Source organism: Ostrinia nubilalis, chromosome 5 (genome assembly GCF_963855985.1).
Source record: "Ostrinia nubilalis chromosome 5, ilOstNubi1.1, whole genome shotgun sequence".
In the NCBI taxonomy this organism is placed as follows: domain Eukaryota; kingdom Metazoa; phylum Arthropoda; class Insecta; order Lepidoptera; family Crambidae; genus Ostrinia; species Ostrinia nubilalis.
This window is the reverse complement of record NC_087092.1, coordinates 7218234-7233048: the sequence shown is the minus strand read 5'-3', so window position 1 is coordinate 7233048 and position 14815 is coordinate 7218234. Positions and strand designations below refer to the sequence as shown.

At 38.4% G+C, this 14815-nt stretch overlaps 1 protein-coding gene across 1 annotated transcript in view; it reads right to left on the bottom strand.

Annotated features, from left to right (window-relative positions):
- The window catches only part of LOC135071775 (BMP-binding endothelial regulator protein), a 52743-nt gene that overhangs the window by 16855 nt on the left and 21073 nt on the right, over positions 1 to 14815 (bottom strand). Inside the window, exons 2-3 of the mRNA XM_063965582.1 lie at positions 14300 to 14477; positions 7698 to 7798 (exon numbers count right to left, since the gene is read on the bottom strand). Coding sequence (XP_063821652.1) covers positions 7698 to 7798; positions 14300 to 14396 — 198 coding nt within the window. The 5' untranslated portion in view covers positions 14397 to 14477. The remainder of the gene's footprint in view (positions 1 to 7697; positions 7799 to 14299; positions 14478 to 14815) is intronic.

Sequence of the window (14815 nt, the reverse complement as noted above, 5' to 3'; positions counted from 1 at the left end):
TTTATAGTTTTGAAGCTTGAAATTATCTTCTTATGCATGAGGCTAAAAATGCTGAACCTATTTGTAGGGTCAACTTGCGTAGTAAATACATAGGTGTGTATACGCGCAGTAGCTACCTACTCCCTTTACTACCTACTCGTACATAGCTACTTTAAAAATATAATTATTGAAAGTGAGTAAATGGCATATTGCCTACTTAAGGTACTCGTATAAACTCATAAAAATCATTTATTTTTGCAAATAGGCTTTTAATAAGCACTTTTCCCAATATTAACCCTACCACTGCTTCGGGACAATAAATGGGCCAGTGCTGAGAAGAAGCAGCGCAAGAAACTCAGTCACAAACATAGTCACTCAGTATCAATAAATAAAGCATTGATTATGTAGGATAAGCATTTGATCAGTTTAATGCAGGTAATTGGCAACTTTTAATACCAACATCATTACATAAATCCGAGTTACTACGTCTAATTTCATACCTCAAAAATATTTTTTTCTCGTTAATCATTCAAAACACGACAATTATCGTCGTAAACCTACAAATTGGCTATTAGATCGATCTAAGATTTAATTTCTTAATGATCGGCGTGACCTTTGTTTTTTATAGATTTGCCGTGTTTAGAGAGGTCGGCTAATCATATGCGTTTAATGCAAGTACGTAGATGTAATTGTATCTCGAGTAAACGATCCCGGGGCACGCGGCGGCGGCAAGGCCGCGTGTGTAGCGTTGCCAGGCGTCCGGATAAAGCCGGACATAGTTACGCTTTTTGATTGCGTGTCCGACCAAAATAAACGGCTTGTCCGGCTTTTTTATATTTGGCAAACGAGTGAGATTTATGGTATTAATGAAAAAGCTTGTTGTTGCACTGAATTTTTTTGTCGTACCTACCTAATAGCTTATTAATTATTAATAATACTATAATGTCTAGCAGTGGACGTAATTTGGCTGAAACGAACTAACGAACGAACCTATTAATACTGAGACACATAATCCCCATTCATGTACAGTGTCCGGCCTTTTAACCAAATGTCCGGCAACTGGCTGATCTGTCCGGTTAAGGTTTGGCGAGCTGGCAACCCTACGCGTGTGGGCCGCCTGTCGCGGCGGCGCCTTCCCAACGTAACAGCGCCAGTCGCGGTCAACGGGCTGGCTATAGGCAGATGTTTTTCAGAACCTATATCATAGCTCATAAACTGACAGCAGAGAGGCTCAAACTCGTTATTTGACGCACTAACAGCTTGACGTATTTGTAGAGCAAAAGTTACAGTTTAGACGTTTCGGCTTTATTGCTAAAATCGTGTTCACAAGCAAACTGGTGGTAAAGAGCAGCTGTTGGAGCAGATTTGACAATCTTCGAATTCCACCCTACTAAAACGTTCTCTATTGAAACAGCACTCGTGTCAGAATATTAGCCGTTAACGTAAAAAAAATATGCGGTTTATTCGAACCAATTCTAGTCCTCAGATCGAGTCACGGAATTATTATTATTTCTTTCTCATCCTTTTTAACAAAGCGAATAAAAGCCCACGATGCATCAAGGTTGTTACGTGGTGTCAAAAACATAACCCTACTCCGAAAAGAGACAAATCACTTATAATACCCCTTCATCGACAGTGTTTTCAAACATTTCTGACAACAGACACTTAAACTAAATTGGCAAGCCATGTACTTAGAAGCTTCTTATAGTGAATCTTTATGTTAGCCAGAATAGCTTCGTTTACGTTACTCTACTTTCTACGCACTAGCCAAATGGAAGATATTTCCAAGATTTCCAGCTAATCTGCCAACGATTTTCGTTGAAAAGATGATTAACAATTTCAGAAAATGGGCACTGTTCAAGTTACTCCCCGTTAACTTCTCTTTAGTGTGGTAATAACAGTTTCTTACACTGAAATTACTTGGTTGGCCTTATTCGCGTAATATTATAGGTTCTGGCGAATCGCAACACCTCTTTTTAGGGCACGGAAAATAAAAACAAAAAGAGGTTTCCATTAAAAGAAGCGTATTCATTAAAATCGGAGGTCTTAATTAGGAAAATGTACATTATTATCCTAGTAAAATGTATGTATATCGTACAACTATTCTCTTGACTACCTAGAGACCAATACTATGCCGAAATTTGCCATGCTAATTACATTTCCAGTTTCGGATTGAGTCTATATCTGTGCACGTGCGAACGCGTTATCTCCTCGCTCTACTATTTGTATTGTGGTAATGCGGTTTGGTTACTACTAACTACAAAATGAACAGTTCTTTAGCTCCGACATATCTCGCGGAGACAGTGCAATGAACTTGCCTGCAGAGACAGCAGGTTTTTTCAGTACCGTACGAACTTCGAATTAAGCAATTGAAAGTTACTGTTCGATTATCTGGATAGATAAACACTGCACTAGTCAATTAAGTTTAAATTATCAAAAAAGTTTATAAGCGCAAACACTATAGGTATGTTCGTACATGCCTAAGCAACTGATTATCCACTAGCGAGCAAAGTCCTCATAGATTCCGTGCATCCGAATTAAACTTGTTTTTTTTGCATCATAGCAAAACATAATAACAATGTCGATGATGTGTAGCATATAAAAAATACGCGGTGCTAGAAGAACCGGTGCGACGGCATACCGCGCGCGCTCGCGGCAAGGCCTCGCAGCACCTGCGCGCCGCCCGCGCCCGCTCCCGCTCTCGCTACCGCTCCTCTCACCTACTTTCACAAGCACACCCGACACCACCGCACCACTATCGCGTAACTCAAACCCACCCCTTACCAAATACGCCACTAACACGACTGGCAAACATCGCAAACCTCTCTCAAAGTGGTCGAACACGTTTTTTCGAGATATCCGGGTTTTTAACGTGATTTCAAAAATTACCTTTAAAACACATTCCTTTACGATTTAAAAGAAGATAAATCAATGTCATTCTAATAATAATTTATAAGAAACTGCTAGTATCGTAACATAGAGCCCGAATGTTTTAAGCTCGCGGTTTGCAAGCTTTCTCAGTCATGTTTGCTAATAAGCTTTTGTGGGCACTTTGCAGTGCGGAAACTGCCTACTTGCAGATTACAGAATAATCCAAAACTTAGTCATACTCCTAGAACCCCCACGCTTAAAATAAATCATGAATCAGTATGATATTACTCAGTAATTGCGAATTTGTGAGCAATATTCTTAAAATATCGTCACTTAACCAACATTGTTTCTCAGTAACCGACTGGAGCCGGGCGCAATATGATCATTACAGGTACTTGACTTAGCAATTTACTTGTAACTACATATAAAATACAATTTATGGGATATTAATAGACGGCAGGGCCTCGACAAAAATAGCGAGTCGTGTAGCATTACTTAATTACGAAGCGAGACTGACGCGTTCCGTCGCGAACGTTAGAAATTACTGGGCATGATTCAATTAAATTGTCACGAAGGGACTCCCGGTCTATTATTACGCTGCACTGCGTTTTACCGTTCATTTATTAACATAAAATTCGTTGCATAAAGTTCAATTTACAGATAATTTATATGTCCATAAATATCCGTTTCGATAGCGATTTCAAAGTAGCAAACAAAGATAAAACTTATTCGTATTGCTCCATATTTATGTCTGTAAGCTAAATACAAAAGAAAATGCATACACTATATCAGATTTTAGTAATGGTTCGTATAATAATAAATATAGAATGTTATGAATGCAAACGATAACAATAAAACTGAAGCACCACTTAATGCTACCTACCAGAAAATTTATTGTTTCGCTAAACTGTTTTACTGAACGAACTTTTATTCAAATAAAGCCATAGCAGAGTCAATGGCAACTTGAAATATAACTTTGTATTCAAAAGCTTTTCAGTGTAGCGAACCTAACTCGAGATTCTTTTAAATATGTATCAAGCATTTGATTAATGTATCTGATTTTACTTACTTCCTGCGGTTTCAATCGCATATTTTAGTCAAGTACTTAAATCGCGTGTCTGACTCTACCAATAACTTAGGTACTATGTGCCATCATTTCAACATCATCATCATTTCAACAACATAGGCCTCCCCCAATGACTTCCACATCGCACGGTTGGTAGCGGCCTGCATCCAGCGCCTTCCCGCTACCTTTATCAGGTCGTCGGTCCACCTTGTGGGTGGACGTCCCACGCTGCGTTTTCCGGTACGTGGCCTCCATTCCAGAACCTTGCTGCCCCATCGGCCGTCAGTTCTGCGTACTATGTGCCCTGCCCACTGCCACTTCAGCTTGCTGATCCGTCGGGCTATGTCAGCGACTTTAGTTCGTTTACGGATCTCCTCATTTCTGATTCGATCTCGTAAAGAAACACCGAGCATAGCCCTCTCCATAGCACGCTGTGCAACTTTGAGCTTCTGTATAAGGCCTATAGTGAGGGGCCACGTTTCCGAGCCATAAGTCATCACAGGTAACACACATTGGTTGTAGACTTTCGTCTTCAGGCACTGGGGTATTTTGGACGAAAAGATGTTGCGTAGTTTCCCGAACGCTGCCCAGCCGAGTTGGATTCGACGATTGACCTCCTTCTCGAAATTGGACCTACCTAGCTGGATCGTTTGTCCGAGGTAGACATACTTGTCAACAATCTCAAGAATCGAGCTTCCAGCCGACACCGGGTAGGGCGCAACATGGACGTTCGACATAAGCTTCGTTTTGTCCATGTTCATCCGAAGGCCTACCTGTTGGGAAACTCGATTAAGGTCTTCGAGCATGGTGCCGAGGTCCTCCAGCGATTCTGCCATGACCACGATATCGTCGGCAAACCGAAGGTGAGTGATGTACTCGCCATTAACGTTTATGCCGTATCCTTTCCATTCCAGGAGTTTGAAAGCGTCTTCCAATGCCGCGTGAAACTATGTGCCAACAAAATGATAAAACAGCGTCGAATTGTTTTATTAATCGTTTTCAATTATATTGAGGTGGATAGCTTTACAGAGCGAAGATCGTAACAGAAAATGAGTGATATCGCCGTCTGAGAGTTGTAATCCGCGCGTCGATAAATGACATGGCTCATTAAAGTAAGCGGTGCGCGGGAGCCGCGATGCTATCGACGGCTACTGGCGTTTATAAAAAGGCTAATAGTACCCCCGGGTCAACACAACACGCCACACCTGCCTCCGGAACATCTACGGCCGTTTAATAAATTAAACTCACATGCAAATTGACAACACATCTAACCCACTTTACTCGCAATGCTTTAGCTGTCCAGTAAGATTGATAAATCATAAAAATTCCATCAACGGGACGGGATCACAGAGTCGTTTTGTGGCACGCGACAAAAAAGCCCATTAGGTAAGCAAATGTATATTTTAATACAGAATAAGCGATAAATCTCGCGATGGGCTTTCGAATTCCGCGCAAGTCATCCGACGAGGTGAGATCGGCTGGGAAATACCACATGATATACGGTACAACTCACTTGCATACACTGATGGCGTGTCGGGCTATGCAGCGTTGGATTGGTGGCTTATAATATCAGTTGTTATAAAAGGAAAATGTTAGAAAGAATGTTGGAGATAAATAATAAATGAATGTAAGAACAGTTGCGTCGGATTCCTGTGCGGCTGGAAGGTTCCGCATTGGCAGTTTTTGCGCGACGGGCGCCGCGGCCGGCGCGCGCGCACGCCATGGATCGCGAAACGTTGCACTGCGACGCGACAGCGCGATTGCCAACTACATGCCTCTACATTATGATCGATCATAAAACTGACAATAGATTTTTAAAAATCAGTGTCCTTTGAATCATGTAAAATCATTGTCAGATAATAAAACAGTTTTCAGGCAATTTTCAGGCCTGAAAGTTTCTATTTTTCAAGAATTTCGCTTATTAATTACTAACAATTGGCTTTATATTATAAAACTAGGCACGAAACTCAGAGTATTACAATCGTTAGCAGAAATAACTGGTTCTTCTTGTCTCGCGATGGCCCGTTGGAAACGTCATGAGTAGCCAGTTGTGTTTAACAATTAACACTTATCGCCACGAGCTACGCATGGTGTGTACGTATGCATTAAAATTACCCATTCTCGTTAAGGTCGGCAGTAATATCACAAAACGAGGTATTTTACAGTCAAATTAACAAGTCTAGGAAAGGGATATAAGTAGCCGTTTCAGAAAATTCAATATTTACTCTAGCAAAATTTAATTATGACGCTTCTGCGAAAATTATGTCGGCCATTAAAGGTGTTTAGAATAGATTTACCGAGCCTATAACGAATGCATTTTTGGTAATAACCTTAAGTGCAAGTTAAGTTATAATTAATATATATATTATAGAATCATACTCGTACAACGAATCTATCATGCATACTTTTGCTTTTAAAGAAATATCTGAAAGATGAAATGTCTTTTTAGCACTAAACCTGTCACTGACAAGTGGAACGTTAAGTATTATAAAATATTCTGCAATGACGAAATATTTTTAGAACTTGGTTCAATGAAAATAGAATAAAATTGCCTCATATAATTTACTTCACACCTTGAGGCGTTTATCACTTGAATCTATAAAAATATAAAGAGGTACCAGTTGCTTGGGCAAGCTGTATGAGCATAGCAATCAACAAAATATAGTAACAAGTGTACAGGGTGGAAACAATAAGGGGTCTCATAGAGCTCGTGAAGTATTTTCAGGATCAGTGACCAGTTTTTCGATATATTTTTTTATCCACAACGAGGAAGCTCTTGGCCTGTATCTCACCTGATGGTAAGTGATGATCAGGTCGAAGGTATATCTTGTGTAGTTTAGAAATAATCGAGTGAGATCACTTATCGTTCCCACCCTATAGATAGTTTAAGAATACATGTTATAACACAAACAAAACATTTTCATTAAATTTCTGGATAGTTAAAGTCTAAAAAAGCTTTAAAGCTGTAGCAATTTATTTTACCAATATTTGTGTGCATAAAAGTTATTTACGTCCGTGTAGAGACAGACGGAAATGAATATTAAAATTTGATAAAGTCAAAACGTTATCAATGACGTAAACATCAAGACGATTTTAAAGCTTACGCAATAAGAGCATACATCTTTTGGCTATATCACTATCATATTTTTTTAGTATGACGTCAAGACCTTTATGTAAGTACCGTTTGTTGTTTGTGGTACGGGGCGGTTCGGAGAAACAAGGTAACCTGCACCAATCGATACCGGCAATTTTCCTTATAAAGTCGAATTTTTGTAAGGAAAATTAAAAAAAAGCCAAATTACACTAACATCGAGCTGTCTGTATCATATCCAGTGAACTATGAGCATCATTAAATGCATAGTGAAGAAATATTAACACTAGACAGTAGTATATTATGTTAATGTTTATCATTTTGTACATTGTATAAAATATTCAGACTAGTCCGCGCCAATAGAAACTGGCAAACTTTGGATCAAATAAAGCTGAGATACATTGACACCAAGCATCGATGTACTCGTGTCTAGTTAATTTAAGTAAATCCATCTTTGATCACATAGAGAAGTAATGCCTTTTTTATGATCCAACAACATTAATAATAATAATAATAAACACTCTTTACTGCACACCACTTAAAAAGAACAGAAAGAAAAGGAACACATAAGGTACAATTAGGCGGTCTTATCGCTATGAAGCGATCTCTTCCAGACAACCTAAAAACATTCATAAAATTGCCAGTTTATATTGGTCGGACTATAGTTAACACAACGTGGCTCAATCGTACCTTACAGATACAGCGGAAGCAGCTGCTAAAGTCTTGCTCTAGTCTCGAGTCTTGGAGCCGGACGGGCTCGCCTTCGTTGGAACACGGTGCTCGCTGGCCCTCTGGAAAATAATGTAACCTTTAATTATATGTACAGTAAGAGCCATATGATATAAATTTCATTTATATCCACAAATAAGATGTCGAGAAAATTCGGAGAGAAATATACGCGAGGATATCGTGCTTATGTATTTACTATACTTAATAAGTCTCCTCCTTTGTAAAGCTTATTTTAAACTCGGAACTTTTCTTTAGGAGTCTCTGCTAAGTGTCTACAAGAGTACTCATCATGTCATATTATGATCATAGCACTGACCAATTTTAGTTGCGTATAAACTGCCTCGGGCTGCGTACATATTGTAAGTACTTAGTTACATTAAAACATAATTTCTTAATTTGTACCTACTTAGGCCAGGCAGGTCGCTTTCAAAAGCTCTCTCACTGGTTGTTTCATTAGAAGCTAAATTACTGTAGATCCTGATACAGAAGTGAGAAGAAGAGGTGGAATTAGTCGTTTCAATTTGTCCTTCCTGCCAGACTGTTACAGGTGTTATAGTGGTGGGAAAGAGATACCTAATTCTTATTGGTTCCGTTTCAAAAGCTGTGCGGGCCAGTGAGCTTGACTGGTATAGACAAAATTCACAGAATGCATAAACCTTGCGCTAACACTTGCGGCCAGGTGGAGTCCGGCCACGCAAGCATTGCGGGGGAGGCTGCGGTCTATGCAATACGCGTGGGAACACTTTCTGCCCTATATTACGCGCCGGTGCACTGGAGATATCGCCTCTAACCGATAATGATCGTTTATGTGCTACGTCACGGCGAGACGCAGCGATAAGCGGTTGTTGTTACAACTGATTAATTGATCGAATACATAAAGGCGTTTATTATGTCTCGCGAATTGGAACACGCTTCTTGCTTTCCATTAATGTTGATATTGATACGTTAACTGTGCAGAACCTTTGAAATTATTCACGGATGTAGAAATTAACACAATAATACTTAGTTTTGTACATCAAAGCGTTAATATAATTATTTAAACTGTAACCAAAGCTACGCCAGCTAAAAGTATTGTAGGAATCCATAAATACATTGGCAACCTGAAACCATACACTTCCTTTTATCTAGATCCGTATCGAATGTAAATAAAGGCGATGACATTTGAATACAACAAAACAACATTTTATTGTGGAGTTTCCCCTTTTGCGAGATATTTGAGTTCATAGATGACATCGACGTACGACAAGCGGCAAGCGGATCGCATTATTACCTTGATTTAGATCTGCGAATCCGCATTCTTAATATTCCTAACAATCTGGCGCCATCGCCGGTCGCACTCCTGCGCAAACATTCTGGTAATTAATGTGCTCATCAGCGGAATGCTTTACGAGAACATTCCGTGCGTGTTTACCTACCGAATCACTAATATTTGGATTGTCCATGTTTTGACTGGTCTCGGTATTTTTTTTTTATTTTGCGAATTTACAGAGTGATTTTTGAATTTTACCATAATTTATGATTCAGTAGTATCTACCGAACGTTGGAAAACTAAAAACCTTGTTGTTTGAATTTAAATGAAGCGTTTGGTAAAAGCTACACCGTTAAATTCTATAATTAAGCTTCAAGATTTTAATTTGTTTCATAAGGTCTTACAACTTACGAATACACATATCTATCAGAAAAAAAAGTAAAACAACTGAGTAATTGATTAAAAGCTCAACATGAACTTTTACGTGCGTATATTGATTACCAGAATAAGCCGCGTATTTACATTTCACAATAGCTATCTCATAGCAACCGGTGAGGTTTCAAGGCAAACGAATTTATAAATATTATCTGAATTGTAAATGAACAAATTAGATAGGTAATTCATATTGTTGGAGATTTAAATTATCTCGACTAATAAAAATGGCTTTCGAGGAACACGATATTCCTATTAAATTAATCAAGATTCTATACCGCGAGTCGATTGCTAATTATTATTAGTTACAATGATTTGTGTGATCCAATGCTTGTCACGTATGGCCTCGTGGCGCGCTAGATGAGTGCGGTAGATAAAGATTTGCAGATAACCAATTACTTCTGTATCAATGTCAACGCCTTTAAATATTTGACCCTTGAAATTTGACACTGAGGTGTCAAAAATCCACAGCTACTTGTTACTATATGAGACTGACGAGACTAAATTCATTACGACATCCAAACATTTTTTGTTGCATTATCGGAATACGATTGTTTATGTGTTGTACAAACTACAAAGACTTGTAAAAAGCACTTGAGTGAACCTGTCTAGAAATATTTGTGTCATCGTAAACTACGCGCAATTTGTGTCGTAGATACGAGTATAATAAAATAAATAGTTGTACATTATTATTTGTGACTCAGACGGCGTAGTATAGTCAATCGTTCAACACATTGAAATGTCATAATTTGTTATGTAAATAAACAAAATAACATCGTAACCACTTATGTGTAGGTATGCGGAGTACGAATGAACGTTGGAACTCAGAAAACAAGAACTATTCCATGTTATGGTTCTCTATGGTGTTGTGGTGACGCATCGTTGTGATGTTGTAAGAATGGCGATTCTTTAGTATTTTGAAATCTAAACTATACTGAAAACTTCTTAAGGCTACATAATGTAGCATGGTCCTTCTCTTTATATTACCTTTATTAAAATTGCCAGTGTTATTTACGAGATGAAAACTTAACAGACATTGAAACATAATTACTTTGGAATTTATAATATTAGCATGGATGGAGCTTATTGAAAATTCCGAGCGTAACAATAACTTATGCAAACTATTTCAACTAAGTACATAGCTCTTACTCAATCTTCATAATTTTCAAAATTAACGTCCATCACGATCCGTGTACCTCCAAGTAATATTCCATTAAACGCTAAATGATATTATTCCAGCAAGTGACAAGAAATTATGCAAATAACAAAATATACGGGACTTTAAACACTTTACACGCAGTTCGGTTGCGGCGCTGTATGTATTAAAGGCATGCGCGAAATGCCTATAAACTCGTTGTAAGTCGGTATTTATCGGTCATTTCGATAATGACAGCTAGATGAGGATAATTTTTCGAAAGTTGCTCCCGTATTAATGCTCAATCTCAGCCTCCGGGCTACGCATCTACTCATAAAATGTTGCCAAACAAAATAATTTTATGTCTTCATTTCCCTCACGAATTATAATATTTATGATCTGATTCTTTCTCATACATATTTGTGAATTTATGAGCGCCCACAAAACTTCCGAGATCCGTATTTCGAGAAATTGCTTTAGTTCTGATTAATGTTGCTAGTATCCTTTTGCTTTTTCTGTAATACGAGTAGGGGAAAGTAGTACGAGATGATCCCCTTAAGCGGGAATCGCTGTAAAATACACATTTTTCAAGGTAAACCAAAAATAAAGACGATTACTACTAGTATATTTATCTATCCAACTTTCCTTATACTCAAAACCAGAAATTAATTGTGGTTTCATTAAAATATTTCATTTTTTGCAAAACCTTACTAAGTGATCGTCTTGTACACCCCTGTGGGTAAGATGATCCCCAAGGTAGGGGTAAGATGATCCCTATGATTCTGTTCTATGATCTATTCTTTTCTGGTTATATTCCTTTCGGAGTACCTTATTATGCGAACAAATCGTTAAAAAGTTAGAAAAGAAAAACATTTACGAATTAAATAACGAAAATAACTGATTCTTTCTTAGTACCTGCTAAAAAGCGTTTAAATAATTGAAACGCTTTTTGGCTGGAGCTGTGTTGAATATATCACAAATAAATTCACCTGCTTCATCACCCTCTACCCCAGCACATGCTTTATGGCCCCATTTTCCACATGCATAACATTTTATCCATCCTTCACCCTTGGTATCGCTTGAAAACTTTTCTGTTCAGTACAGCCACTCAGTATCATCTCCTTCAGACTCAGGTGAGTTATATGAAGTTCTCTTTCTTTTATTTCACTTCCCTTTACCTACTCCATTTACTTTTTTGTTTTAATTCCCAGGGATCATCTCGTACATATAGGAAGGGATCATCTTGACCCAAGTCCCACTTTTTGTTAAATATTTGCTAAAATAATCTACAAGTACGCGGCTACGTTTTTATGGCCAAAATATTAAAATTAAACATAATAGAAAGCCTAACGACAACAGTAATTACATTTAACATTGTTTGAATTAAAGTAACATAAACTCAAAGTCATGCCTATTTTAGATCAGAAGTACACAATTTTTCTTTTTTCTCGTCAAATTCGATGTATCGCTCACGCCACCATTACGATTTGACTGAGGCGGGGATGTGTCCAGAGCTATGTTTTACCAGTGAAAGAAACTAAATGACGTTAGTGGTTTCAGCACAATCGCGAAAGATCATCTTACCCCAGGGGATCAACTCGTACTACTTTCCCCTACACAGTTACTTACGACTATGCACTGACTCTATCAGTAGATACTGACGTTGTAACCTCAAAAACATGCATTGGACCGTTACATTAGAATACTGACATATTGGACATGCTCACCGCTACATATCTTGTGGCTTATATGTAGATGTGATTTAGAAATTTCCATACTTCTTATTCGGTACACAAGCTACATATGCACTTAAACATTGATGATGATGTAAGAAATGATAGGGTTGAAAATTGTGTAATGTATGGTAAGTACTCGTCTATTAGAAGTGAAATTTTATTTAAGAGCAATCGTCAGCACATTAGACGGTACTGTACTTAATGTTTTTCCTGCCGGTCCCATTTATCTGTGCTTGATTTGATGTGTCGTTGTCCATAAATTAGATTCGATTTTAAGTGATATTTTTCCAAAGATAGATTATGAAATTGTATTAAAATAGGGTGCTATGCTTTATTTTTGTTAAAAATAATAATTTGGCATACTTTTTTACAAACATTTGAAAATTAATATCGGAAAAACAACTGCAACTTGCCAACCCTATGCCAGAGTTATGAGTACTTATGTCAACGAAACGTTCGTTGTCGTAGGAACGTCTCTACAGCGAGCGATGTAGGAACTGGCCGTCCGTTTCGCAACAGAAGACTGTCGCTGAACACGACTTGTGTAACCGGTAACTGTCGGGCACATTGTCAAACTGCACGAGAAACTTACAGGATTATGACAATACGCCACTTGCGATACGCCACGTTGTGACAGCCGTGGATGAGTGAAATTTATTTTATTTATTTTAAACTTCCATGCCCTTAACACTATACAAAAGATGGACTTATGCCAGTCGGCATTCTCCTCCAGTCAACCTTACCAAACTGAGAATAACGTAGGCGGTACAAAATTATAAATATAAAATCACGGGTTGATTGATTTTACTCCAATGTAGTTAGTTTTAAGTACCTATTTAATGCTTACTTAATATTTCCAGCAGATTCTCGATTTTTCAGCAGATTGAAACCAAATAGGTCGATGCAAGGAGAGACATTTTTAAAAGTGAACATACCTAAGAAAAATCACTGTCTGAGAATGCGTAACTACACATAAGTATTAAAATAGGTTTTAAGAGTCTCGTAAAAGATGTTACAACAATTCTATGTACCTATATTAAAAGAGCTGATCGTCCTGTCATATCTTTATAAAACGGTGAGTATCTAAACGATTATGGATGAGCGACTTTGTTTCGTTGTTTATATTGAAACAAGATGTAGACGAGATTAATTAATGCATTTTAAATTGCTTTATATGCAAGTTTCATTAGTTCACACTTAACGTTCTTGATGATATTGTTACGATGTCATACCTATTTGCAATTGTCATAAACCTATTGTCATCTGTCTATTGTCAAGGTTATGACATAGGTATTTGGCTAAATTACTTAGCAAAAATGATAGCTTTTATAAAAGCTCGAGTATCTTTTACCGTGGGTATACCTAGTTATGTTTAATTTATTATGTTAGTTCCCGCGCCGTCTTTCAAATCTACAGTTTCGTACGCATTTTCCTTAGATGCCCTAAATAACTATTTTAAGTCTTGATAACAAAAAAGAGCTTAATCATCACTGACCCAAAAATACGGCGCTAGTTTATTGACAGTCATCGCGATATCACTTGATAAACTTCATCATAGTTAGTCGCTTTAACATTTGTGGTCACCATGTTTGATTTTGCATACGCAGCATAAGGCACATTCCACAACATATCATGATATACGTAATACAAGGTAGAAAAAAAATAAAAGGATTGTCAGCGCGACATGTACCCGATTTGTGTGGCATGTATTTGAGGAGAGACTGTACACCTCTCATTCCCACTGCTGCAAATGCTATTAGGACATGATCTACAGCTTGACTGTCACTAAAATCCCAACCAGTGAAGGTGTAGTTTATCCCAGAGGAGCCTCTTAATCTATACTGATTATCAGTATTTTTTACATAGGACAGGCTAGGGTGCGTGCTACAAAAATCTTATTGTGCTAATATTGATTTTACAGGACTATAATATTCCTTGATAAGATTATAATATCATAGCACGCATCTTATCCTTGCTGAACCGTATCTAGCAGACGGTGACGTGTACTCACTAATGACGTCAGAGGCAGCGACGACAGCGTTGGTGAGTACAGCGGCTAGCGCAAGTAGGCAGGCGGCGGCGCGTGCGGTGCGTGGCGGCCCCCGCATGGTCGCTACTCGCGGCGCCGGCGCCTGCCGCTCCGCCACCCTCGCATCACACCCTCGCGCCACGCCACTCGTGCGCAACACCTGGAACAAGAGAAGTTACAGTTAAATACTACGATAGCATACCTAAAATAGCCAGCAGCATTGAGTGCTATCGTATTTGCCCTTGCCAGTTAGCGCCACTGTAGATCATGGTCTTGTCATTCGCTAGTGGCTAAGACAATGGCGCCAACTGGTGACTGCTAACGTGGTAGGAGGCACAGTAAGATTCAGTCATGATTGGCGCAAACTAGTGAGCGCAAAACGATACTCCTCATTAGGAAAGAAAACAATAAGATGAAACTCAGTATAGTAAATTGATGATGATGATTTCGACAATCATGGAGAGTTAGCATTTAAGCTGATATCCTTGGTCTCATGTT